Below are 27,272 nucleotides of genomic sequence, written 5' to 3'. Positions count from 1 at the left end.
AGGCGGGATACTTAACGCGTTAGGGAGACACAAGAGCGTGCAGCTGGGGATACTTGTCCCCCGATTCTCGTTTAGTTCCGTCCATGGCTTTGCCTGCTAAAGACAAAGATAGTAGGCATGTTCTCGGAGTCAGTCAGAGGTAGAAGACAAGATTCTGACCAAGCATGGGGAGTCCCCTCGCTTTCGATACGTATCTCAATCTTCACCATACATGGGTCGACTGGACGGAGTGACTAGGCGAACAAAAGGAACAGTTGGTTCTGCTATAGTCAAGTCTGATGGAGAAGTGCCCGCGAGATCTGTCGGCGCTACTTGAGGCGACGGCATATTGATCCACAGGACTATTTCTATGAATGCACAGGCGTCTTCCTCCGATCTTCTGAAAACCTTTTCGCAGGGATGGCGTTCAAGCTGACGGAGGAGGAGGTGGATATGTTCCTTCAGATCGAGTGCGACGAGAACAAACGCGGTGTTGTGGATTTCGAGACATTCGTTTACAGGTCAGTTCTGAGTTTGACGGAAACGGGCACGACCATCGTCTGGACACTTCAAGTAGCGCACCAAGCATTCGTTCCCAACGCCTCCACGGAGGGAAAGTGTTTTGGTCTTTGACACGTTCGGAGCACTAACAGTAATGGTAAAGCGTAGACTTTACTAAGGAAGGGGCGGGCCCTTATTCAGAAGCGGGTTGGTGTACGCATATCATGAGAAAAAAGCGGTGCCTGTACTTGGGGAGCGAGCGAGGCTTCGTGGCTAGCGTCTGTGTAGGCGTGTGCCGGCTACTGAGAATGCCACCCGCCCACGGGCAGGGAGTGGCCAAGAGTTCGCAAGAGAGGCTTTCCGTCTCTTTCTTTTCAACAAAGATGCAGCGTCGGTGCCTGCCTGGAAACGCTGATGCCTGACACCGACTGGCTGCGCAGAGCGTTTCACCTTTCAACGACCTAGCCACTGTTGTTGTCTGCAGGGTGCTCCGCGACTGAGAGGTCGATATCTCAGTATTCCGGAAACAAGACGTCCTGTTACCGTTGCGGCACAACGGCCTAAGAAGCTTCCTGTGGTAGATCCACGGACTCGACCGGTTCCTGGGACCTGCCTCGCAGACTTCGAATGCACCTGCGTCGCGACCTGAGCATCCAGCTCCCACTGAGCGGTGACATCCCGTCCCTGGAAGGCCCTGAAACTTCCTTCTGTTTCAAGTAGATGTCTAGAGGACTTAGCGGTCCGGAGGCAATTCGTCGCGCGCGTTGTTGCGTCCGTGTGCGTGAGAGAGTCACGCCCGAGAATGGTTCAGACTCGTGTCTTCACGAACATAACTCGGTGTGCATATAGAGAGAGGGCTACCAGCGTTCCAAGGCGACTGACATGTCTCGCCGTGACAAACTCGGTGACATGTGGATCCCTGTGTGCAATCAACTCCAGCGCTGCAGTTCCTGCGATTGTGGGGGCTTTGGTCCAGTGTGCCACGAACAGATGCCAAGCTGCGGCAGCTGATAGAGGTGCCGCAGTTGCATGTCGGCGGTTCTAAGCCAGCCAGGTGGGACTCGCCGTTTCTGGTGACGGTGAAAGCGTTGCCATAACTGATGATACTTGAGAAAGTTGCAGGGCAAAAAGCAGATTCTGTGATGACCGCGCTAGCAAACAGAGAGGATATCTGCTCAAGGGGTCACTTCGCTTCGAGAAACACGAAGCGGATACAGACGCCTGTTTGCCAGTAGTCACAGCTCTTGTTGCTTGGTCCGGTAGCGTTCTCCAATGTGAGGGGCGGGAGACGGGAACATCGACTATGAGGTAGTGATACGACGGCGAGCGCCCATACACACTTTAAGGAAAAACAGACGAAAGCTGGCGGAGAGCAGACCCGAAGCGGACTGGACAGGTGGCGAATGTGGTGAATGGCTGGCGTCTGCTGCGTTTTCGGTGCCTCACTCGTGCCCTGGTGCCGGGGTGTTAATTGGTCACGGGTGCGCTGGAAGCTACTTTCCCGGTCCCGAGACAGCGGAAGTCTGTAACTCAGCCAGACCTCCTGAGGAGCTGAGATGAGTCTGAGAGAAGCTCCCGTACTCTTCCATGGGTGTTTCAGCCTGGTGAGATGTCACAGGGACCGCGGTCACGGCCGTTCATTTGTAGCGCTTGTCAAACATTGAACATTGCTTGCGACTCTACCGCAGGCGAGGGAAGACTACGAAATGGGAAACCGTGCAAAGTGACTTACTACTGGCGCACACGAGAAGCCACGTAGTTTTGGGATCTGGCTAAGGCTGTAGGTGTGGACTCCAGCACACACCGTCATGTACACATGGCAGTCCGGCAGTCGTCCTCGGAATGCGCGAGCAAGAATTCATTCAGCCAGAAACACTACAGTCCATTGCATGGCAACTCCCGTGAATTTCCTTGTGAAGACAGACAGAAGGCATGTCTGTCCCCGACGGGGCGTGGCGTCTGGCTGTTGTACTCGGCGTGTGCAGATCTGCCAGAGTGTGTTCGCCCAGGCATATCCAGTGGACTGCTCCTAGTCAAGCCAAACTAGTCAGTTGGTACTTTGAACGAAGGCCCTTCGGCGAGCCTACGTTCGAGTGAGCAGAAGTGAGCAGATGTAAGTGACCGAAGAGCGTGCGTGGCAGCTGCTTCGCCGCCGACAACGCCCTCCCGCCGTCAGTTTTCTCCCACCATGCGCCGACGTGGGAGAAGGGCGTTCGCAAGGGGCTGGGGTGCCTAGCTCACCGTCTCGCGTCCTTAGCTCTCGAGCTATCTTTGTCGACAAAAATTTAACACAACCGACATCTGATTAGGATTTTTTGCTGTCCAGCGTGTTCGCGTCGGCCGCTGCTCCGTCTCCTCCTATCATTTTCGCGGTCGCATCGCCACGTCTCCAGGCCCGGCGTATGCCCCGTTACCTTGTGCCTTCTCACATCCTAGCTCCAGTGATGTATACAGTCGGTTCTCGGTCTCTTTATTCCTATTTGCATAGGCCTGATTTGTTGTGAAATGCGACGACATACATTTCTAGATAATAGCCTGGAGGAACGATATGGAGGTTTTCTTCACTCCGGGTTGCCGTGTGGTGCTTGCTACTACGGCCGGGGCGTCAGTCGGTCTTGTGATCTTCTTACAAACTTGTAGAGCTCCGGAGTCTCTTTCCTTTCACGGCTGAAGCCAGTACCTTTCCGGGAACGTCTTGTTCCACCTTTCAAGCCCCACCTACACTGATAAAACGACGGGTCGCCGGTGCATGCTCCGCGGCCCACCGCAAGTCGCTCTCCCTCGTGGCCGACTAGCTCTCCGGGGGTGAGGAGTCAGGAGGGCGCAACTTTCTTTCTCCGTTGTGCACGCATTTGTCGACTTTGCTTGCGTGTCTGCGGTCCTAACGGCGCTGTTCGGGACAGTGTCGCGAGGAGGCCTTGAGTGCTACTCAGACATCATCTGCCGCCACCGTGAGAAGGTCTTTTTATTGCTCCTTTCTTCACTCGGCTCGGCGGTGGCGGTATTGGAGACATTCCCGACTTGCCTTCACAGGCTGGTTTTCCTCAGTCACCGCTGCTTTTCAGCGGAGTGCGCTCTTTAGCTTTGCCAGCTCTTCCTCGAGAAAGCTGGTTTGTATCCTGCAGAGTAGCTCGATCTTTCCCTCTGCCAGCTGCCCCTTTCTGTCACGTGCAGGTGTCGACTATCCATTCATGTCCAAAGTAGGCTGGTCTTTGTCAAGCTTGCTATTAGATTCACTCCTGCCCATGAGGAGTCTCGTCGACCTGCAATTCAGTGCAACGCTGACCACGACGGCATAGACGATGCCGTGAACTTCCCGCCTTCTGTTTTCTTCCACTTCTTCTGTCTCAGGGTCCTTATACCCTTGTCTGAGAACATCACTGGCCAAGCTTCTACAGTCCAATACCCCAGCGGGCCTTCTCGGAAAAACGCAAGGCAGAACACCCGGCGGGACAGGAGACCACCTCCTGGTAGCTCGTCCTCGTACTATTTTGGTTCGACAGAAGACATTGTACTTGACCTGTCATATAGACTCGTTCTCTTTGCTCTTCTCTCGGTCATAAGCTTCTCTTTCAGGTAAGGAGAGTGGATGTTTCTCTTCAAGCTTTGTCGGGAACAAAAAAGTTGTCTTCCATGGCATCGTCATGGTGGCTCGGACCGATGCCGCCGCTGAGGGGGAGGCAACGCCGTGGATCACCGCCCCGTGGTGCATCTACACGTCAAGATTCGCCGGTAGAGAGTTCCTCATTAGCGCCGTGTTTCCTTTTGAAGCAGTCTTACAGGCATACACCTTTTCCAGCGAGCCTCCTTCGAGTTCCCCCGCCTCATGCAAGAAAGCGTCGCCTACCTACTCATCACTCCGAAGAAGACATCAAAGAAGATACAAGCTCACATGTCCCATGGCTAAGAGAAATTGATCTCCCAGAGAACAGCTTAGCAGATGAATTACACCGCCTAAGATGGACTGTAGCAGCCGGAGGAAAGCCTCGAGCGTCGGATTTTCTCCGGAAACTTCGACATGGTAAACTTGCAGATCTTGATCTCCTTCCTAGCCCCGTATGCTTCGCTTCTTCACCTTATGACGATGAAGATGTACAGACCGACGTGCTTTTCTCTTCATGGGGGGGGAAACCTCGCCATAAAGCTGTCTTCTCAGCGGACACTTTTCAGTGTGGTCAACACAAAGTTCGAAGCCTTTTGCCTGATATACAGAGAAGGGACCTGTCTCCGATGCAACAAACGACAGAACCCCATTCCGGTGGCGCCTTGAATGCCTATCTTTCCTTATGTAAGAATCTCTCTTCCAAGCTCGAGTCTCTAGATTCTAGGAAAGACAGAAATCCCCTAGAATTTGGATTAGCGGGGGAGGATCTTAAGAGAAAAAGAAAACTACTAGCTAACGAGGATGGTTTCAACATACAGGAGGGAAGAAGTTCTCGTAATCGCTCCTGTCGGTCGACAAGTCCAGCCGACTATCATAAAGTTGAAGCAAAGTAAGTTACTTGTCTGCCTCATGGATGGAGATCATCTGACGTTGGGCATATGCTTTTACGAGGGGACTCTTGTCTTTCAGAGTGCTCTCCAACGTTCTCATGTCTTCTTGCATGAGCATAGATCCGTTTCTTCGTATCACGGCCTCGTCTACCTGATCAAGAAACTGCAGTCAGTCTAGAAAGACTCTTTACCGACCCGTGGATTCACATCACTCGTGCACTTCTTTCGTCTTTCCTTCGGTGTTATCTTCTTTATCTATATGTGGCTACACCTACAAGGCTCACGCACTCAGCACTCCTTATGGTGTAGCATGCATGCCACATCCCTACCATCCATACTCGACTATCGGTGCTCGACTACCGACTGTCCGAATTACCACCCCGGCCCCGCCTCTTTCTCTCTCTTTCGCTGTCCAGCTATTAGAGTCGCGAGATTCCTCAATTCCAGTCCTTTTTGAACCAGGCGTTGTATGGAAGGTGAAGGTACACCCAGTGGATACAAATGGGTCTGTTTAGTCATCTATCTACGTCTATCTCTCTATCTATCGACGTCCCTCTGTCCATCATATCTCTAGAGCGACTGTAGGATTTGACTGGGGGAGTATGTATGTGTCTTCCATGTATATAACTGAAGCTAGAGATAGGGTAGTTGTGTATCTTTTCGTTGATGTATGTATGTGTCTTAGATGTATAAACCTGAAATTGTAGCTAGGTTAGTCGTGTATCCTTTCTTCGATCTTCTTCTTTTGTGTTTTCTCTCTTGGTGTGTCTCTCCGTTTCTGTTTGCTAGGGTGAACCATCTTCGATCTTTAACTCATCAGGCCTACCGTAAGTATGGAGTGAGTCGTTTATGGCCTTCGAAACCTCGTCGCAATTTAGATCTTCCTGATTCAGTTCTCCATCCCTTTCCTTTCATGCCTATGGATTGGTCAGCGCGTAAAGGTTTCTTTGCTACTGCTCTTCTTACACGGCTATATGTCGCCAATACAGATGACACATGTGCTGCCCAAGGTGGAGCTATATGCCTATGGGACTCGTGTGTACCTCGAGGAACTCATGACCCCATTACAGGCGTTTTTATGGAATTTGAATCTCTTCCTTCTTCTTCTTCTCCTCGGTGTGTCTCTTCTTCTTCGGATCCGAGTTCTCCTCCTCCTCCTCCACCTGTTTTCTTCCCTTCTGAACCGTCGTCTTCCTCCTCCTCCTCTTCGTCTCATTCATGTTACTCAACGTCGCTCTATGTACCCATGCCTGTCGCGCGGCGTGTAAGTCGAGATGAAGAGAGAGACCCCGAGGGCAACGAAGGGCGAAGGAGAACAGAGCAGAGGGAAGCTTCGGCATCATCTTCATCTCCGTCATTTCCCTTCTTCTCTCAACTGGGAGAGAGAAGAGAAGGGAGCTTAGGAGGAACAGCACCTCGTGATAGTAGTAGTCTTTCCTCTCTTATGGGAAGTCAGCCGGATCTAGGAGACCACTTTCTCTCATCCTATTCATCTCAAGATTTCGCTTTTCTTTCACAAAGTTCTCTTAATACATCACCCGGAGGGGGATGCAGTCCTAACTGTAGAGGACCCGAAGGTCTCTTTGGTGCGACTACGGGTGGCTTAGAAGGACGACTATCAGCTGCGTCTTTCGCCCTCTTATCTCCAGGTCCTCTACCTCTCTTGAATGCCTCTCCGACGGCTCGCGGAAGTGTCTTTTCAGCATATGATGATCGAGGAACGGATTTAACAGTTACAGGAGCACCTCAACTAGCACGGGGTTCAACGACTATAGCACGAGAGGGAAGAGTTTTATCAGATGTACATGGTGAAAGATCTTCTTCTCTTCATTCTTTCATTGGTGTCAATTGTGAGGGATCTTCTGAAAGACCGATGATTCAAACAGAGCCATCATGTCGGATCGTCAACCCTATCATGCATTCTCAACCCTCTCTTGTCAATGATACTTCCTCGTCTTCATCTTCCTCTTCTTCCTCTTCATTACCTCTTCCTCCTGTCTTACCTTCTTCGTCTTCTTTTTCCTCTTCTTCTTCCTCCTCGTCATCATCTTCTTCTTCTCAGGGTCATACCCACCAATCAGATCTTCCTGTATTATCATCCTCATCATCTTCTTCCTCTTCTACATCTTCTTTCATTCCTTTGTTATCTTCTACGCCTTTCCCAAATGACGTTTCTTCTCTCTCTCCAACAGTCTCACCTTCTGTCCCAAGTGAGAAAGGAAGTGGGAGAAGAATGAATCCTATGGTCACGGCTGTGCAATTCTCCCCTGTCGAAGAAGAAATTCTCGCAGTCGGGTTTCAGTCGGGTGATGTGGAACTCTGGGCTCCTTTCCCGGCTTACGATCTTCCTGTTCACGCTAGACCACAGAGAATGATACGTCCTCTTTGTCGATCTAAAGATGCTATCTCGGATTCACGATCAAGCTTTCCTCTTGATAGTAGGGCGACAGGTCGATTGTCTCCACGAGCTAGCCATGCTCATCGTAGGGGACAGAAGAAGATCCATCATCGACTCAGAAGCAGTCGCCCTGTTTCCGATACAGGGGAGGAGGCCTCATGTCAACATTGCAATGGAGGGAGACAGTCACAAGAGATCAAAAGCTTGAAGTTAAGAGAAAGAGAAGAAGAAGAAGAGAAAGAAGAAAATGTATGTGACTCCTTAACGGGGCTAGAACATCGAAGGCTAAACGGAGAAGATGAAAGAATGTCCTGTCTCTTACGTACGACCACTCTCATCAGGCAGCATGGGTGCCCCAAATCTTGTCATGTTCCTCCAGTTCCTCATATTGTACATCGTGCTAATAGAATCGATTCTCCTGCTGCAAGCAATGAAAGAGAAGATTTCTCTCTCTCTCCTACTGAAGCTGGTGCGCGTGTGTCATCTAGAAATAGGTCAAATCATCATCTTCATCCATCATCCGTCGGTGCCTCATCTCGTCCCTTCCTTGTATCTGAAGAAACGAAGGATTCGTCAACCCATCGTGTTGATAGAGAGAAAGATCAAGATGATCTACATCCTAGGAGTGAAACCCGAGAAGGGCAGGAGGAAGAAGAAGAAGGTTCTCCGCATTGGTACACAAAGGAAGAAACACACATCGTCATAGAGAAGAGACCTAATGAAGAAGGCTCTTCAGTTGTCTCTCTAGCATGGCATCCCTCTCTACTCATTCTTGCCTCGGGACACTTGAATGGATCTGTCGTTATCTGGCGTTTCTGTCCTAGTGAAACAGCTGAGGAAGATGATCAAGGAGGGCATGGCAAAAGTCATTTTGTTCATAATGATGAGGGAAGACTTCTTGTATGGTATAAGAACAAGAGGAAGGTATTAGATCGTTTCTCCACTAGGAATACAACTAAGGATAGCGTGGGAAGACAAAGAAGAGGAGAAGAAGAAGTTGGGAAGGAAGAGAGAGGAGTTCGAAAGATAAAGCAGAGAGAGAACTGCCAAGGTGACAAGACAAAGGAGGAGGGTATAGGCAAAAGTCGTTTTGATCAAGAGGGTTTAGAACATCATGAGAAAGAGAATGCCTTTCCACCTTTCGACAAGGAGATAAGACACGATTGCTCTTCACGTTTCCCTGAGCTCTTTCAAGATTCACCTATCTACTATGATACACATGTTCCTTTCTTACATGAAAGACACGGAGAGGAAAGAAAGATATGCGATAGCATTCCTCCAAAAGTTCAAATGGTTCGCTTCCATGTTCTACAAGTCGGTCTACATTCTTCTCTTTCCTCCTGTCCATTCAATTCTTTCTCTTGTCTCTCTCCTTCTTCTCTTCTTCCTCCTCTATTCTCTTCTGCTTCCTCTCGTGGACGCTCTTCATCTGCTTCTCTCTCGCCTTGTTCCTGTGGTGGGAGGAAGATCAGATCTATAGACGCTGATAAGCACAACAGGAAGAACTCGAACTCCTTCTCAGGAGATTCTTCACTAAGAGAATTAGAAGGACATCGCAGCAGGAGGAGGAGTAGGAGTTCTTTCTATCCTTCTCTCAATGGATGTCCTACACCTGAGAGGAGAAGGAATCATCTCTCTTGTCACATAGTAAAAGTCAAAGAGAACGGTCAGTATCATGACGATGAAACCATGGAGTCTTCAGATAAAGAGACAGCTATCATTAGAACAGGAGCAATGTCGTTAGTGTCACCGACAACGTCTTTCCTTTCTCAGAAGGTAGATGAAGAAAACAGGGTGAGAAGAACAAGAGAAAGGAGAAGAAGAAGGAAACAACAGAAGGAAGAATGGCCTGTCTGTTTGTCTTGGCATGCAAGTGGCGAATCTCTTGTTATAGGGGGGAGTGAAGGGACACTGATCTTTTGGTCTTTAACCTTCTTCAATCGTTTTTTATCCGAGGTTGATACACTTCGAGAGAAGTTCAGAAGATATGCTCTTATCACCTGCTTCAACTCTCTTGGAAGAAAAAGAAAGAAGATGACAACAACAGGGGTGGTAGTGACTTCAGACATCTCTTCTTCTTCTTCTCTCCTATCTTCGGAAGAAGAAGACGAAGAGAAGAAAAGAATCAACTCGGTTTGTTATCTGTCGAGAGAAGGAGGAGAAGAATCTCTAAGAGCAACTCTCGATCGAGAAGCTTCACGATGTTCAATCTCCTCTCATGGTAACGATGAGGAAGATGTACCTCCTCAATCTCTTGCACAAAGAGCAAGCGAAGGAGAGCATCTAAGACGAGACGGTCATAGAGATGATTGTCTTTATATCTCTTCCTATCATGACCTATCTTCTCCTCCTTGCCTTTCCCCTGGGAACTCGTCTCATTCTCATCCATATAGACAACAAGAAAGACCTTCTACTGCGGTCTGTCTTGCCAAAGATCGTCTATGTCAGACAGACGAGAGGAACGAGAAGGCAGAAGACCAGATATTGTCCTATGGATCTTCTTCCAGTTGTGAGCTAGAAGAAGAACAAGTAGATCACTCTTACCTTACAGATACAACAAATACCTCTGCTTCCATTCATATTCACCCGCCTATCGAATCACCTTCGCCTCCCCCTCCATCTCCATCATGGTGTGAGCCCTGTCTACTATATGATTGTGAGATAAGAGAAGAAGAAGATACATGCGGGAGACCAACAGCAGAAAAGAGAAGTCTTAGTATAACAGCCGAGGAGTTGAGATCTCTTGCTCGTTCTCGGGGGTTTTTTCCCCATCAGCATTGTCATGATCCTAGTATTTCTAGTAATACTATGACTACGACGAGTAGTAATGGAGATGAGAGGATGAATACAGAGGATGAAGAGCATCTTCTTCATCTTAACTCCAGAGGATTTGCTTCACGAAAGAATGATGTCCTTCCAGCACCTCTAGCTGCAACTGTCAGTGATGTATCTACACGTGCGCCTACATCACCTCCCGATACACCCCAAGGTGGCGCAAGTAGTACTAGTAGTAATAGTACTAGTGGGTTGAAGACAACAACAGCAACAACCTTATCATCCTCTTCTTCCTGTACGAGTCGAAGAGATGAGACTTGTCTTGAAAGTCCTTCTCAGTCAATTCTCTCTGATGTTACCATGAGAGAAGTATCTCCATCTTCTTCTCCTATTGGTGGTGAAGCGCTCAGTTTACATCGTCATCATCAGGTAGATGGTCGTCACATAGAAGAAGATCTTACAGGATGTCATCCATACAGTCATGCCGAATCTCCTGTACTCCCTCTTACCGTATCTCCTTCTTCTCCTCCTCCTCCGTTCTCTTCTTCCTCTTTATTGCCACTCGATGGAAAGACAACAGCGTCGTCATCCGGTTCAATGGAACTCATGCGCCATCTATCTCCCTCTCGCCAAGGTAAACCTGATAACTTCTTAGATCATGATGATGAAGACCTATCGAAAAATGTCTTTGAAGAATGTGAAAGGACAAAGAATCATCTATTTATGAGAGACAAACATGCATATAACTGGGGTGTACCTACACCCGCATCAGGAGAGGTTACTAGAACTACGAGCTGTCACCATAGTAGTAGTGGTAGTTGTAAAGGCCCTCCAACAAGCCTCGATGAGCCTAGTCATGTGCTCCCTACTGAAGCTTCATCTCTTCATCAATGGAAATCCCGGTATCCTCCTTCACACATCGGCAAGGAGGAAAGTCTTCTTCTATCATCTTTAAACGAAGCGAGCGCGGCCGGGATTACTCACAAGATTATAAAGCCTGTCTCAACGATAGCAGGCATCTCCTCTCTACAAGACGAGTGTGAGACCAAAACGAGTGATATCGGGCTAGTAGCCAAGATGATGGTCTCGCCTTCTCCGGAGAATACAGGCGAAGAGAGAGTCACTGAGAAGAGAAAGAAAGAGACGTTAGCTGTTCTTAACCATACCAAGAATGATCATGTTGATGGGGAAGGAAAAGAAGAAGAGAAGGGAGAAGACGACTATTATAAGAGATGTATAGGATTAACTCGGTTGAAGGGGGGTGTACGTACAGCAACACCAGCAACTACATCATACGTCTGTTCAGATGATGGAGAGGACGGAAGGTTTGACTCTGATGAAGAAAGCCACTTTTCTCAAGTCGAAGAAGAGACAGAGAAAGTCGCCTGGCATTATCAGAGAGAACATGAAACTCTTGTATATCTTTATCTTCCTCTTAAGTTCATTCCTCTTCATTCTTTATCTGCAAAGACAGCAATCCAAAGTAAAGGAGGAGAAGTAGAAGATGAGGATGAGGAAACACAGCGCGATTCACAAGCAAATTATGGAAATAAACTGAAGCTGTCTTCTTCTTTGTCTTCTCTTCATCGTCACGATAGAAAGGTCAACACCATCCCTCCTTCAGATCCCTTAAGTTTAGATACCGTAGCTTTCAAGGAAGACCAGAGAAACTTCTTCGAAGGAGATCTTTCAACAAAGAGTGCTTCTTCTCTAGATCATCCTTGTCATGGAAGAGACTCGACCATTCATTTAAGGTCGGAAAAGCCTCTTCATCACTCTTTTTCACAAATCTTATCGTTCCAGGGTCTCTTAGGTGTGAAGCAGATCTATGAGAAGGCTCATAGAGGAGCTGTCATGGCGTTGAAGTGGTGTGTACATGACCACCAGGTTCTTGTATCTGCTGGGGAAGAACTAGAGACATCAACAACGAAAACGAAGAAGAAGATAAAGAAGGAACCTAATACAGACGAAGAAGACGATGAGGAAAAGGGAAAAGGTCCCTGTGGAGTCAAGAAGAAAAAGAGAAGAAGCGCAGGAAGAACAAGAAATCTTCTGAGTCCTAGGGATGATCATAGCGCTGTAGGTGAAGCTGCTCGACACAGTCTCCGGACACGATCTAGAGATGAAGGTATCCTAAGATCGAACTATAGGAATGAAGAAGAAGAGGATAGATCGCTTTCTTCTTGTGCTTCTTCGTCTTGCACGCACTCGATAGGGTCTAGAAGAAGAACCGACTGGGTCTATGAAGAAGACGGAGAATTCACAACAAGAACTACAGATAGGCTAAAGAGAGAAGGGAGACAGGAGGAGACTACATATCACTTGGGAGACCTGAAAGACGAAGAAGAGTCAGAAGGTGTTATAAGAGACGGGGGGAGGAGAAGAAGAAGATGGCCAAATTACAAGAATGATATAAGAGATATGAAGCGATACATCAGAGAAGAAGATGATGATGCTGAAAGCGAAACCGACGAAGAAGAAGAGGAAGAAGAAAGACGGGAAGGCGAAAGGCGGAAATTTTTAGCTGGAAGTACTGTGACGCTATGGAGAGTCAAGGAGGGTCTGCGATATCAACCTGAACGCCTCTTCAGCATTCGTATTGAAGGATTGGTGAGAAAGAGTGAATATTCATCAAGCACACTTATGGAAAGACACACAGATACATAGAGGAAAGAGAAGTAGAGAGATTTAAGATAGATGGAATCGAAGTAGATAGCGTGTGTCTTCGCTTCTCAGTCCGTGCCTGCAGATGTCTTGTCTCTAGAAGTACACCCTGGTGCGCTGTCGTATGCCATTGTATCCCGCGTCGAGATAGGTAGAGAGATAGACAGTCACACCGAAAGAGAGATCAAGTGGCGTGTGGATTTGCTACAAGGGAAATATACTATTCGGATACTAGTCTTATTAGTACTATTGTACTAGGGGTAATATTATCCGAGACAGGGTTATTTATAAGCTGGCTCTATGTATGCTCTACAGCAGGCAGCGATACATGTACAGAGGGGAGTGCGAAGAGGAGGAAAGTAGTGTTTCACCTGTATAACACCTAGAGAGTCGGAAAAGGAGTGACTGGGTTAGAAGCATCTCTTGGATGTCGGTCTATCCTTGTTGTCGTATCCCGGGGTGTATCATGTGAAATGGAAGTGTGTATGTGTGTACATACACTTGGACTGACGAACACCGCGCTGGCGGCTACGGCGGTGTGAATATAGATATCTCGCCCTCGCTGTCTTCTCTTCCACACAGAAGTCCATGGAAGAGTGTAGAAAGCTTCTCAGGAGTGGAGTAAGCGACATCTGAAGCTGACGTTTCTTTCTAGTTCGTTATGGCATGCATCCACGACGCATAAGCCTGGCTGCCTGGCTTCCTATCTTCATGTGCTACATGGGAGACACTCAGGACAAAGAAGCTGATCGTCGATTCTTCTCACTCAGGATGGACAGGGGGGCTGTCGAGTGTGTTCTTCTGGCTATCAAGTTTGCCTGCGTGTCTCCGTTTTACATGGCTCCACCTTCGCAACAATATGTAGAACAGAGAGATCTGATACCACGAGCTTCTCTCTCGCCTTTGTTCCGATGCAGCTCGTATCGCCTGCTCTGTGAACCCTATCGAGCTCAAATTAACACACAGGGGGTGAATGAAGTGTAGGTACACCTGTCCAGCCCCCGAAGCAAGGTCTGTCATCCAGTCCTCCTTCGTTGCTTGCGTGCCCCATCTGCGGGGTGATGGTAAGGAAGTCTCTCTTCTTCACAACTGGATGTATGTAGTCTTTCACGCACTTCTTTTCTTCTGTTTATACAGGTGACTTCCTTTCTATGGAGTAATCTGACCGGAGAACTCTTAATGAGTCATAGCAGCTGTGCATCTCCATGGTCACCTTCCTATTCTTACCCCTCTTCTTCAGCATCTTCTTCCAACTTCCTGCTTGATCCATCTTCAACTTCCTCCCTCTCCAAGCCCTCTCTTGACACATCGCCGGTCGATGGCAGTCCTTCTCAATCTTTCCCTTCATTCAGCGTTGATCGATCCTCTTCACGACGTTCAACGCATCCTTTTTCTTCTTCTTTTTCGCCTCCTGTGTCTCGCGCAAGTCGCTCATTTTCTACCCCAGCGCCGTTTTCTTTCTCTGCGGCAGCTGAAGCTGTACCAGGTTTCCTTGAGGAGATCGAATCCGTATATCATAGAAGAAGACATCGTAAACGTCTTCGGAGAGAAAGCAACATAGCAAATATGGGAGAAGGGATTCCATCATTATTATCCTTAGCTCCTGTCTTGAATAGTAGAGGTCGCTGGGGTGTCACTGTATGGCGCTACATTGACGATGAAACTTCCCTACAAGCTGAGGAAGAGGATGATGAAGAGGCTGAGGAAAATATCAGTTCTCTGCATGCAGACAGAAATAGGCGATCTATATCCAAAGAACTAGGGGAAGAATACTTCATGTCAACAAGAGCAGGAAAGCGAAGAGGAGATAGAAGTTTCTCCTTATTAACATCTCTTTCTTCTAGATATGTACCATCCTCCTTATCGTCATCCCTCTACGGAATCTTTGGCCAACAAGATAGAACAGCAAGATTCTCTCATTTGTCTGCTGCGTGCAAGGGAGATTTCTATCATTCTTTTGTCAACCCACATACGCGAAGAGAAGACTTTCTCCATGCGAGTGAGCCGCTGCCTACCTTGCGCTCTCTCGAGAAACATAGAAGTCACTTCATGAAGTCAACAAAGAGAACAAGAAGACGGCCTGCCCTAGTTAAAGTAGGAGAGTTTGGTATCCCACCATCTCTTAAGACGCGACAGTTAGGGGAGTCTTCATCAGACAATGAAGAGGAATCTCAGCCAACATCTGAAGTTCCGACCTCAAGTGCTGTACGTACACCTCAAGGTCTAGTACGTGATGAGGGGGGCAACGTCACTTTTTCTTCTTCACGTACTACGACTCCTACTATTCCTTCTGCTCTTACTGATAGTACGGGAGGAGAAGGAAGAAGAGGGATAGGCAACGAATCTAGACTGGCTCCCTCTCGGGCTACCGAGGCCCCCTGTTTCAGAGGGAGAGAAGAGACTCGTCTCGTCGACCATCTTGCTTCGAGAGAAAGACTAGTAGCATCGAATGGAGGCAACCGACGTGGTAGCCAAGGAGAAATGGCTTATAACGGGAGGGGAGAAGAGACTACGGAAGAGTTCCGTAGGAGTGAGGGCCACAGATACGTTTCTAGGAGGAATGAAAGCTCTACAACACAGCAAGAGAGAAAGACTGAGGAGGCTGCGTCTTCGCGAGGGGTCCCTGCTGAAGGAAGTGGCGACACGATGAGAAGTTCACTAGGTCATCATAGTGATAGGAGAGGTAGTAGTCGTAGTAGTTGGGATAGCGGACTCTGGATACCTGAGAGAGGTCGGGATGAAGAAGAGCGAGGACAGCATCCAGAGATTACAAATCGATTACAAGGAAAGAACAGACGAGATAGTGGAAGAACATCTCGTTCTTCTCTATCATCTAATGGAGCAGCTACATTAGAGCCAAGGAATCTACGAAGAAGACAAGAGGAGAATGATGATAGGGGGGATGGGGTAGTTCCTCCATGTATAATCCATCCTTCACAGGATCAACAGCATGAAGAAGAACTTAATCACCGTAGAGATGCAGCGACAAGACACTCAAATAGTCAAAACCGGCTCTCTTATCGCTTAGCCCCTTCTTCTCTTCCTTATCATTCTCGCGATTTAACAGCAAGGACGACTGACCCAAGTCATCATAGCCATTGGCTATACCACGTTGATGAGTTCTCCTCCTCCACTTCGCGTGCAGCAAGAGCAGGAGAAATGTCTCCGGAGCCTCTAGGCAACGCTGAAATACATAGTCTAGAAACAACGGAACGTCGTGGAGAAGAAAGAGAAGCCATCAGTTCGACTGGCTCTTCTTCTCATGGCTCCGGTGATCTAGTCTTGAGACAAAGTCACATGGACGAGGGAGCTCCTAGAACGTCCTCTCGTGGGATCAGGGATGTTCATGATGATATACATGGAGGAGTAGAAGAAGACAGCGAGATAGAACTGTCGTTGAAAGAGTCCTATGAAGAAACATATCTTGAATGTGATAACGCAAGTAATCTCGTTCAAAGTGCGGATGGTCGAGTTGTTGCTTATCTATCGTTACCGACGGAGCTCATCACTGTGTGGGAGTTTCCAGAACCTGTCTCGGGTGACGCCGGCAGATAGCAAGTAGAGAGAGAATAAGAAGAGAATGTCTAAGCAACTACTTGACTCATACCAGCAGGTTGATCTTTTCAGACAAGGTCAGGGTTTGTTTGGCTTGAGGAGAAGGAAAGAAGTCATCTGTTCTTGATCAATTTACCTATCTAGTCATAAGTTCAGATGTCTCTACGTATTCATCAGAGAGAAACAGAGCAGCAACATCGCATACACCTCGTATGTACGAGGCCGGCGCGGTGTGCTCCCGTGAAGGGAGAAGAAGAGGGAGGGAAGGAAGCTGCTGTCTTCATACAGTATATATGGCGATCTGAACAGATCCCATACACCTGGGTTCCATCTCCATAGAGATAGTTTGTCTCTCTTGTCGCGTAGAGCAGACAGTAGGGAACAAAACTCTTTCTTGTCTTGATATAGTTGAGGTATCTGCCTGTAGAGAGGTAGGTAGATGGGATGACTTCTCGGTGACTTTGTTCTATTTGAATCCTTCTGCCTGTATTCATGATATCAGACTTGAATGGCAAGAGGAGCTAGTCGATATACATCTATGAGAGTATCTACGAAGAGAGGGAGGGAGATGTCATAAGTGCAAGAAGCTACTGTGTTGAGTGTCCTGTCTGATACAGTTAATTTTATCCTTTCTTTCTTTCTCTCTCTCTTATGGGAAGTACACGCTCCTCTAGATCTGTGAATATGTCTAATAAGGATGCCGGGAACACTCAGTCGGTTTCTTTTTTTCTGTCTGCTGAGTGGGCGGTTTTGAAGCTATCATACACAGATGAAAGGCACGTATGCATGCATGCACTGATTTATCACGTTGTACATGTGCTCTTGTCTTTACGCATCAACATACACAGATAAGAAGGTACATAGAACACATAGGGAAACATGTTTTCTTCTGAACGTCCTTCCTGTCATATCTTAACGGAAGATGGGGATAAGACGCCAAGACAGATAGGTAGATAGACAGATCCCAGATAGATCGGCAGGGCTGCTTAAGATGTCTCTAAAGACTAACAAAGGAGGAGATTGTCTAGTAACATCTTCTTCTTCATTTGCTGATTTTTTACATTTCGTCTGAGAGACTTCAATTTTACCTAGCCTAGTAGCTATCTGAATCTCTCCGCGCATACGCAACCATTGTCCTTTGTCAGGCGGAGTGAGTAAACCGCACGCGCATTTGCGTGTATGTGGATGTATGAATGTATTCGCGTACGGTGAACGAGATTTCGCTGGAGAGCGAGAACGATGGATGATCAATACATAAGGATTCTTCTCAGTTTGATCGAAAGATGAACAGTAGAAGGAAATGAGTGAAGTGTCATGAAAGAGCAGAAGACTCGTATACAACTCAGAGGGAGAGCGAGGGAACCAAGACTTGATTTGTTCCATTGTTCTTATCAACAGGCCTTGATCATAGGATTCACAGAGAGAAGGCCGGAAGAAGGAGAGCTTTCTTGGTCTCCCTTGTCTGTCTTCCATGTTTCTTCACTAGAACATATATGCATATTGATGAATATCTTGATGCGTGGATCTCTCTATGGTTCCAAAGATAGAAAGAAAGAAGAGATCGATTCCTACTCGTCGTGATTTGTCAATCAAGGAGATGTACAGGATCTCCTTTATCTTGTCGTGTTCTTTTTCCTCGTTATGTTTCAACAGCATTGTACAGGAACCCACGAGTCTCTATAAGAAGAGCTTCTTTCGTTTTCACTCAAAGAAAGGCCCGAGTTCCTCAGATTCTGCCCCGAGTGCTGTCACGATCTTAAGAAGGGGCCTCGGGGTGTCTTTTCTTCTCAATCAGTCCTTCTCTGTAATCGGAGAGATTGATAATAGTGAAGGATGTGAAAGCCACAGCAGAGAAAACGCTAGGGTGAGTTGAGCCCTTCGAGATTGAAAGGATGATAGCACTGACAATGATGGTGTTCCCTTCTCGTTTTTCTTCCGCCCTTTGCTTGAACGCTCTGTCTCCTTATTATTCCTACGTCGGAAGACACAGGTAGTTCACTACGGGAGACCTTTCCCCTTAGTCTTATGAGGAGAGGACTGGAGGAATTTTCTTTCGGCAGCAGAAAATAGAGAGAGAGAAAATCAAGAAGAGGCGCTCTCGACGGGTGTAATGGAGAGATTCTTTTGGTCGGAACACTTGTAGATAGAGAGAGATAAGGGAAGGATGCACGGAAGGATAGTCGAAGGAAAGAAAGAGAGAAGTAGGATCGATCACGACCATCCTCTGGATGGCTTACAACAGAGAAAGGTAGCAACTCTTTGCTTCTTTCATGCTCTCCAGCGAGATCAAGGTGCGTCCATTCTTCGTACGAACATGATCCTCTGTGAGCTCGGCTGATTTGTCACAGTGTCAGGTATTAGTAGTATCTTAAACTCTTCTTTCCCTTGTGGCGAGAAACCTCTTGCTGACCTTCCACAGATACACTCTTGTCGCTATCGAATCTTATGCTCGCCGTCGTCGGCTTCTCCTCACCCCCCGATCCCGCAGCCTCTACAGATGAAGCAGAACCTACACACATAGGACCTGATGAGGCACCCGGTGAAGAGATACAAGCTACACAGACACCGGTGTTTTCTGAAGCCTCTCTCTTTGAGCATACCCTCGGACACTCCTCCGATACCTTGAATGACCTTGAATTCGCCTTTTTCACTTGGTCTTTTCCCGACCCCCTCTCTCCGTGGTCGTTCTCACGTCTCTCTTCTTCCCCTGTATCCTTTATCTTCTCTTCTTCTCGTTTTACCCTCTACCTCGCCCTCTTTTCGCTTGTCGTCTCTCTCTGTCTTGACCTCAAGTCCTTCAGCAACGTTGTGCTCCGTCAACGTACTCTCTACAGTCTGTTTTTCTTCCCTTATCCATCCGTGCTCTTCTGGTGTTTCCTCACTAGACACGGCTATTCCACTGTGGTCGCTATCTCTGTGTTCTGAGCGATCTAAACCAGATACCTGAACCGGACCAACGATACTAGAAGTCTCTCCATTACTCGCGCTAGACTCATGAAGATTATCGGCTTCCTCTCTGCTCCGTCCCTTGCAGCTACCGCCGCCGTGTAAGCCATCTGTCGAAGTACCAGATGAGCCGATATTATTCAGCTCTACTTTCGTTTCGATAGAAGTTTTTTCTGGTTGTTCTTCAGCCGCCTTTTCTCCTAATCCTTCTAGTTTCAACGAAAGAGACCTTACTGGTGACACTGGATCTAATTCTTTTTGCTTCGTCAACTCCGCTGGAAGATTGTCCGGTTGCATTGTGATGGACGACTCTGCTTCATATGATTCTATGTTGACATCTCTTGGCGGTATTCGCCCCCCTACATTTTTCCTTTCTTGTTCTTCTTCTTTTCCTTGAACGGACTTGAGTTCAAGATCACTTGAAGACCTCTGGTCTACAGACGATGTGTGCCTATAAGAAGATAAAATCTTCTCTTCTTCCCCCTTAAGTACCCAGGATGATCGCCTTTCAAACGACTGATGTGAAGAGCTGCTGCCGGGAGACGATGAGTTTATCGGTTCTCCCATCTTTCTTTGTTCTCTATCCGCTACTTCTAAGGAAATCTCATGTTCTCTGCCCAAGTTATTGGTGCTCGCTATATCAAAGGAGAATACAGGAGAAACACTTCCAATCTTTTCTTGTACACCTGGCTTTTGTACTTGGCTGCCTATCTCAAGAGAGTCCGAAGCCATAAGACTCTCCTCTGCCGAGACAGATGGCTCCTGAAGAAGAGAATCTTCTTTCCTAAGTGATTCTGAAAAGTGGTCTGATACGAGACCTTCATGTTTGTTGTCATCTGTCTGTAAAGCCTTAGCATCTCTTGGAGATGAATGAGGACTTAACCGTCTCTCAAAACTACCTGTACGATAAAAATCGCTCAATAAAGACTTCCTTTCCTTCTGTTCTTCGTCAGAAGCGGCTGAAAAGAAACCTGCAACAAAGAAATGACAGGAAAAACTCCTTTCTACACATATGATGGGAAAAGCAGAGTTCCGTAGTTCACCCGCATGTAAACCTAGCAACTTTGAGAAAGGAGCCCTCCTGCATCTCCATCACCCGGCCAGAGGCTAGTGTAAGAATACGTCGTCTGTTCTTCAACTCTTTCACGAGATTTGACTGGCAAATCTCCTGAAAGAGTAGATACACCGAGACGTGATCTGGAAGAGCTAACTTCCAGATCACATCTCGGTGTATCTACACTCCATACACACCTGGATGGCAAAACTGAGCAAGAACGCGCATCCCCGTCTGAAAAGCCCCCGTGCTGATTCCGAGTTACAGCTAGACATGAATTAGCAGCTACGTAGCCAGTCATGTCTACATACACCTGTCTACTTGGACTAGAGCAGTTTCCCACGTTACGCCTCCTTCCTAGACTTCCAAGATCCCGGGTTGTCTAGACAACTTCTAGCCTACCCGCTGAAAGGTCTTTTCGTGGAAAGAAGGGTGACTGCCCCCCAGACCGTATATACAGCTTGCCTCTTTCTTTACATGGGTGACCGTACAAACTAATGCTTCATGAGATACTAGTAAAGCTAGGAATTCAGGAGTCCTCTACGACATACACTGCGATGCTGCCTGCGCCGAAGTATTGCAATACAAGGAGACCGATGAAATCTGATACTCTTGATAAAAACTGCGTCTCCCCGGGATAGCCGGACTGGTGTGGAGAGGCAGCGGACAACAACGCCGCCAATCCGATTCTTCTGTTCGGCCCTTGCCTTCGCTTCAACCAAGAAGGACGATTTGAAGAGAAAATCGACTCACTTGTTTCTTTCTTTTCTGCAAACATATGCGTTGACCCTTCAGGCGGTTTCTCTGACGGGATTGAAGCGGACGACGCATGCTTTTGAAGACTCTCCCTCTTCGAAAGATAAGATACCAGTACGTCTTCATGACTCTGTCCTTCTCCATCTGTGGTAGTAGCAGGGCCACTAACCCGGAGAGATGACTGCCTGATAGGAGGTGAAAGACAAGAAGAAGAAAATCCATGGCTGGTGGCACCCCCTGGAGATATGGAAGACGACATAGACGCCACCGATGAGAAACACAATGCCGGAGAGGAAGACGGTAGGTCTGAGGGATCCCTTTTCACCGAAAACGACGAGGGAAGCACGTCTGCAGCTTTCGCCGAGGGACTTGAAGAAGACGCGAGATAAGAGAGAGACGATGAAGATGCCTCCGAGGAGGAGAGACTTAAGGAACTCGAAGATGAGCCCGAAGACCATGAAGAGAGGGAAGCTGAGCAGGAAGCCGAGACAGATGTCCTGGCTGGGGCACTTGGTATGGTGGAAGCAACAGATTGCTTTTGGGCTTCTGTGAGAGTTGAAAGTAGAGGAGAGATCGAGGTCGACGAAGAAAAGAGAGAAGAGGACATGGCACTGACAGAAGAAGACGACATATCGACTGGAGAAGGAGATGCAGAATAAATAGCAGAGGACGTCGAAAGAGAAGACGGGCAAAAGGTCGAAGAAGACAAGGTCCCTTGTGCAGTTAGAGCGAGAAGAGAAGAAGAAGATGATGGTATACTCCCAGAAGATCCTACTGAAACACCTGGAGTGGGTAAGTCCGACACGAGGGACGACGAAAAAGAAAAAGGAGTAGATGCAGAGATACACCGGGTATATCCGGTCCCTGTTTCGAACCGAATGAGTGGTTGCCTGGATGACGTCGGCTGCGTGTTGCTTGCCTCAAAACCTTCAGTCAAGTCGAACTTCCTGTCCCTCTCTCGTTCCCTTTTCAAGGAAGCGGCATCACTAGAAAGTGATAGAAGTCCTTTCTTCCGTGGAAGAACTCCCATCCCATCATCGCCTTCCTTCGGTGTATCACACTGTTGAAGTTCTTTCTTCCCTATTGTTGGACTGAACCTGTCCGAGATCCCTGCAACTTGTTTGCACGAACTGCCATCCCTTCGCTCTACGCTCTCAGGCCTGTCTTCGTTTCCCGGTAGCGGGGGCGACAAAGAAGAGGATAACATCGTGCTGGAGACATTCGTTTGGAGCGACGAGGCAATGGGTGAGCTGCTGTCTTTCTTCTCTCTCTCTAAAGAAGAAGAAGATGACGGCGATGATGACGACGAGCCGATAACCGAAGACATCAGGGAAGCACTAGTACTGCTAGTAGTGCTCGTCGTCCCTTCACCCTGTGTCTCCCCCGCTTCACGATCGTATGCTATGAGCTTACGACCATCTCGTTCTTCATCGAAGGCATTTGCAGAAGAGAGATTATCTTCACTCACTTCTCTGCCCATAAGCTGTGAACTTGCCATCCTTGCCTCTCGATCTACGGGGGATAAACAAGGTGACCGAATGCGAATTCGGGGTTTCTCTTTCGACTCCGGAGGAAGAAGACTACCAACCTGTCGTGCATGGACAGCTGTCCTATCTTTAGAAGGCAGAGATAAAGAAGATGCACTTGACTGTGGTTTTCCATCGTCATCTGTAGTCGTTGTCTCCCCTCCATTGTCCATCTTCCTCGTCTCCATGAAAGATCTTCCAGCCATCGACACATCGTCACGATCGGCATCTTCACCTATGAGAGGTCGAATGGCATGAAGAGGCAGCCCTGCACTTTCTTCATATATAGTAGGTATACCATAGACAGAACACGATGACGAGAGTAGGGACGTTTTCTGATCTGAGGAGACGGAGAGAGGAGAACCCGATTTATAAACCGGGGTAACTCCGAGAGGGGATATTCTTCTCTCTTGCGGCAAGTTGCCAGAAGCAGCCATCAAGGGGAGATTATCCTTATCCACAGTAGCTTCTAAACGCCATTGACTTAGAAGGTCCTGGAGATCTGCTTTAGCTGCCCGCGTGTAAACATCACGTTCCTCTTCTGCCCCTGTTTGAAGCATGCCAGCAAGCAGAGCTTCTACTGCAGCCGTAGCAGCTATGAGACTCTCTGATGTGGATGCTTCAAGTAATTTCTTCTCTATACGATTATCCTCCGATTCCTCATGATGGTTACTCGCAGTAGTCTTTCCTCCTGTCCCTCGGTTGGACGGCATCCTACCTTGCTGTCCGTGATATGCAGGATAAGTTGCACGGGCTACTGTCTGTACACCGAAAGTATACAGTGCTTGACTCTTATTATTGACCTTGTCTGGAGGATCGAAACCAGAATCAGATGAATCATCATCCTTATCCTGTATTCTAAGTTCGATGCTGTCGGGTTCATCACACTCCCCTCCTATCATCTCGAGATCTGTATCGAAGTCCTCAGGGCCTTCGACCGCCACTCTCGGAACTTCGTACTGCCGTAAAGCACCAAATAAACTCAGTGGTAATGCATGTCCACAAGACTCTAAGAAACGAAGACGCAGCTCTTCTTCGTTCAACCTCATCTCATCCAACTGTGTCTGTGCTGACTTCGCCGCTGAGGTGTATGTACACCTGAAACGACGGCGTCGAGCACACTCCTGAAGAGCAAGAGCGCATGCCCGAGGTAGAGCATAAAGTCTTCCAAACTGCAGAACTGCAACAGCGACACGCTGTGCAGCTTCCCTCAACATGAGACCCAGGTTGTGCTCTCTCTTGACCTCCATCTTCCCTTCAAACACACGAGAGACAGCTCGAGCAAACTCTTCACCTCGCCGCGCCCACAGTATAGCTAGCCGCTCCTCACAAGCGGCCTGCTCACCGGCTATTTTCCGAAGCTCTTGCAGTGCAGCAGTCTGTCGCTCGCGACGTTCTTCCAGTTGCTCGGGGGAGTACTGAGAGTATGCGATCGGCGGAGGAGGTAGCGCCTCTAATACTCTGTGAAACAGAACCTCGTGATCTCTTCCGGCAGCCTCAATCCGCAGGGCTTCCTCTTCCACCGCCCCCGCACGCTCTGCGACACTCACGGCTCTTCTGCCCGCAGCAGATGCTTCCACGGCTGCTTCATCGCATCTACTCTGCAAAGCTTTGAGATGCCCGTAAACCTGTTCCCTTTGAGCAATCACCCGGTCGACATGATAATGAACTGTTTCGATGTCTAGCGCATCCGCTAAGGTGCGCATGATAGGCTGTGACTTCGACGAGGCAGCTGCGGTTTGGCCGGACTGCTTGGGTTTCTGCAAACTCTTCGGGAGCACAGTTGAGTGGAGAAGATTCAACAACGGATCAAGTCCGTCAATAAGCGGTTGCTGTAGCCGTCTTTCATCTTCTACCCGTCGCAGTAGAGCAGCTAGCCAGCTAGTAGCCAGTTCAAGGTGTCTCACAAGATTTCCCTGGACAACAAGTGCCGACCGGCGTTGCTGTGGCAACCGCTGAAGGAGAGATGCAGCGGCAGCAGCACGAGCACGGCCCGCTGCAAGCAAGTGAGCAGCCGTACGTACACTCGAAGCGAAGTGTTGTAAACCAGTGTCGGTACACAAAGCTGCCGCTGTCTGGACAGCACACTGCTCGGCGCCAGTTAGCCGCCGCTCCAACGACGGCGACGCGTAAGGCAGACGAAAAAAAACTACGGGGTGATTTCCAGGTGAACCTCCCTTTTTCCAAGAATCACCAGACGCTGTTGCGTCACCAAAGGAACTAGGCAAAGAATCGCGCCGTCCAAGGTGGGGGCGGGAGGCTTGAGAATCATACGCAAGCAGGTAAGGCGAGCTTAAAGCGGACGCCGGCGCAGAAGCAATCCCCTGTCGTCCCGTCAACTCATCAGCATCATTTCTGTTTTGCGTGGCCTCCCTAGCCCGGAGAAACTCGCTGTGTGACGTCAGCTGAGACGATTCGCGATCTCCGTCGACTGCACCGAACTCGCGGCCGTCACCTTGTTCACCTTTGCAGAAGTAGAAAATTAAGTCAGAGTAGTAGAAGAAGATTGGGCCTGGCTCACCAGGTCTTAAAACACCAGACGGTGCTTCCTCCTCGGACCGCGTATGTCGTTTCACCTCCAGATCCAATGAGGTGTACGTACACTCGAGTAGGAGCACTACACTGTTTTTCGCGGAAGTTCCGCCAAGTTGACGCGACGACCGAGGATGTGAGGCAAACTCGCTAGACCTATCGATGCATCCTGAGGAGGCAAGAACAGTCGCTGAATGACCAGGGTGACAACCTGGACGTTCTGTCTGAAGCCGGTGGTCATCCGAAGTATTACAGAATGTGTATGCAGTAGAAGGTAGAGATGCATGTAGCTTGCTAGGGAGAGCCGGAAGCACACGAGTAAAAAGGAACTGACGTAACGCACTCCATGTAGGATGGACATCCGTAGGGAAAAAAGTTGAGTCCTCTGTGCGTCTCGCTGAAGCCGCAAGAAGTGGGTGCCGCAGATCAACAGTAAAGATTTCACCTGTGAAGCCATCAATGAGAGGGAACACCTGTCTACCGGGAGTTCCAGCTGGAAACGCCTGGTAAAGAGACGAAGAAGAAGCTTCTCTATTGCTTGGTCGAGAGGTCGAGCTGGTGGCAGCAGCCTGCGGCGGATCCATGAAGAATGTGTGAAACGGCGAGACGTCAATCTACAGGATTCGAGATGGGGGAGACAGAGGCGTGGACGAGAAGACGATATAAAAAAAGAAGAAGCCCGGGGGAGGAGATGCCAAGGAAGAGAGAAAGGTGTGACAGACAGACAGAAAAACCACGGAACCAAAGATGGATTACTAGTAAAATAGCTGAAAGCAACAGCGGCCGTCTCCGTGAATACCTTCGAGATCACAGAGCTTGTAATACACGAAAGTGCATAGATTAAAAAGCGCCACTGCGAAAGTAAGGAGAGGAAAGTCGAGTGAGACAAAGTCCAGACCAATCGTAAGAGAAGAAGTTGAAATGAATGAGAAAAGGCGACAACACAGCAAAGAAAGGAAAATAGAAGGGCAGGACGGGAAGACGAAGTCGAAAAACGGAGGTCCTTGTTGTCGCCGTGGAAAACAGAAGAGGATGATCTATAGCTGGAAAGCGAAGGAGAGAACCAATCTCTCAGCAAACAAGCGGAGACAAGGGACAGACAGAAGGCAGACCTCTTCTGCGTCGAAGAGCAGCACGGAAAGAGACAAGGACGGGAGGAAAGCAAACTGAATGAGAAAGCCAGATGAGAGCCATTTCTGTTCCTCGCCATTGAAAGGGATTGACAGATCCACTAAGTCGAAAAGTAAACTCGGTCTGATGAAGCTCAACGCGCTTCGAGGACAGAGCATCCACTGGCCTGCAAGGTAGACGAGAAATAAAGTAGACGCCTCGACAAATCTGGCCAGAGAGTTGAAGCTTCGAAGAACTCTATCTTCTCGACACCCTTCCTGAGTAGATGTACAGAAAAAAGAAAGCTCATTGATATGTTGTGACACGCGAAGAACTTCCTCTGCGCGGGATTCGGAAGGCAAACCTGAGAACCTGTATTTCCTCAGGCTGATTCCAGGAGGCCTACGCGAACGAGTACGCTGTATGAATATACTTGGTCCCTACAAACCTAGTGAAGCCGACCAACGTTCAGGACAACTGTGACTACTAGGGCCCAAGTGTCCTGCTGGTGAGCAGGCCGGGCGCCGGACTCATGTTGATGCCTCGCATAGAACTGAAACCAAAAGGGGCCAATGCTGAACACGACATTCTCTCACCGAGCCCCTACGTCACAGCCGACAACAAGACGATAAATTTTGATGTGAGGAGAGAGCAGCGCGACTGGTAAAAGATCACTGGCAGGCCCGGAAAACCAATAACCCCTCGGAAACCTCCAGCTGTCACTGCGCCTGTTCTCTGCAAGTGACGATCGTGATTATCCTCGCCATGTGAAATGTCGCCTCCGATTTGTCCAATCCTCTTTTGCCCGGCCTCGTCACAGCTAAAAACCGTATGAAGGCCAGTCGCTCTAGACAGCAGCCCAACAATTAGCTCCGGCCAAGGACAGCTGTGACCTCGCCCGACTGAGCTGCTTTAAGCACTTGCGCAGAAATCTGGAAATCTCAATATCCCCGACTCATACATGACCGCAGAGATGAAAAAT

At 48.4% G+C, this 27,272-nt stretch overlaps 3 protein-coding genes across 3 annotated transcripts in view; 2 read left to right on the top strand and 1 right to left on the bottom strand.

Moving 5' to 3' along the window:
• Nucleotides 1-1,321, top strand: part of CSUI_003306 (troponin isotype gamma) — a 4,169-nt gene extending 2,848 nt beyond the window's left edge. Inside the window, exons 4-5 of the mRNA XM_068063504.1 lie at nt 398-500; nt 965-1,321. Coding sequence (XP_067924533.1) covers nt 398-500; nt 965-980 — 119 coding nt within the window. The 3' untranslated portion in view covers nt 981-1,321. The remainder of the gene's footprint in view (nt 1-397; nt 501-964) is intronic.
• Nucleotides 1,322-2,758: 1,437 nt separating this feature from the next.
• CSUI_003305 (uncharacterized protein) lies at nt 2,759-19,397 on the top strand. Its single transcript, XM_068063503.1, has 4 exons — nt 2,759-4,973; nt 5,764-12,757; nt 13,949-18,230; nt 19,306-19,397. The coding sequence occupies exons 1-3, from the start codon at nt 4,114-4,116 to the stop codon at nt 16,364-16,366; spliced, it is 10,272 nt and encodes a 3,423-aa protein (XP_067924532.1). The 5' UTR covers nt 2,759-4,113; the 3' UTR covers nt 16,367-18,230; nt 19,306-19,397.
• Nucleotides 18,724-25,764, bottom strand: CSUI_003304 (uncharacterized protein; the record flags this gene model as incomplete). Its single annotated transcript, XM_068063502.1, has 3 exons — nt 18,724-18,890; nt 19,108-20,283; nt 21,120-25,764. The coding sequence occupies 3 exons, from the start codon at nt 25,762-25,764 to the stop codon at nt 18,724-18,726; spliced, it is 5,988 nt and encodes a 1,995-aa protein (XP_067924531.1).
• Nucleotides 25,765-27,272: the final 1,508 nt, after the last annotated feature.

The sequence above is a fragment of the Cystoisospora suis genome, assembly GCF_002600585.1.
Source record: "Cystoisospora suis strain Wien I chromosome Unknown contig_1439, whole genome shotgun sequence".
NCBI classification, from domain to species: Eukaryota; Apicomplexa; class Conoidasida; order Eucoccidiorida; family Sarcocystidae; genus Cystoisospora; species Cystoisospora suis.
The sequence above is the reverse complement of the archived record's forward strand: the minus strand, read 5'-3'. Positions and strand labels throughout refer to the sequence as shown.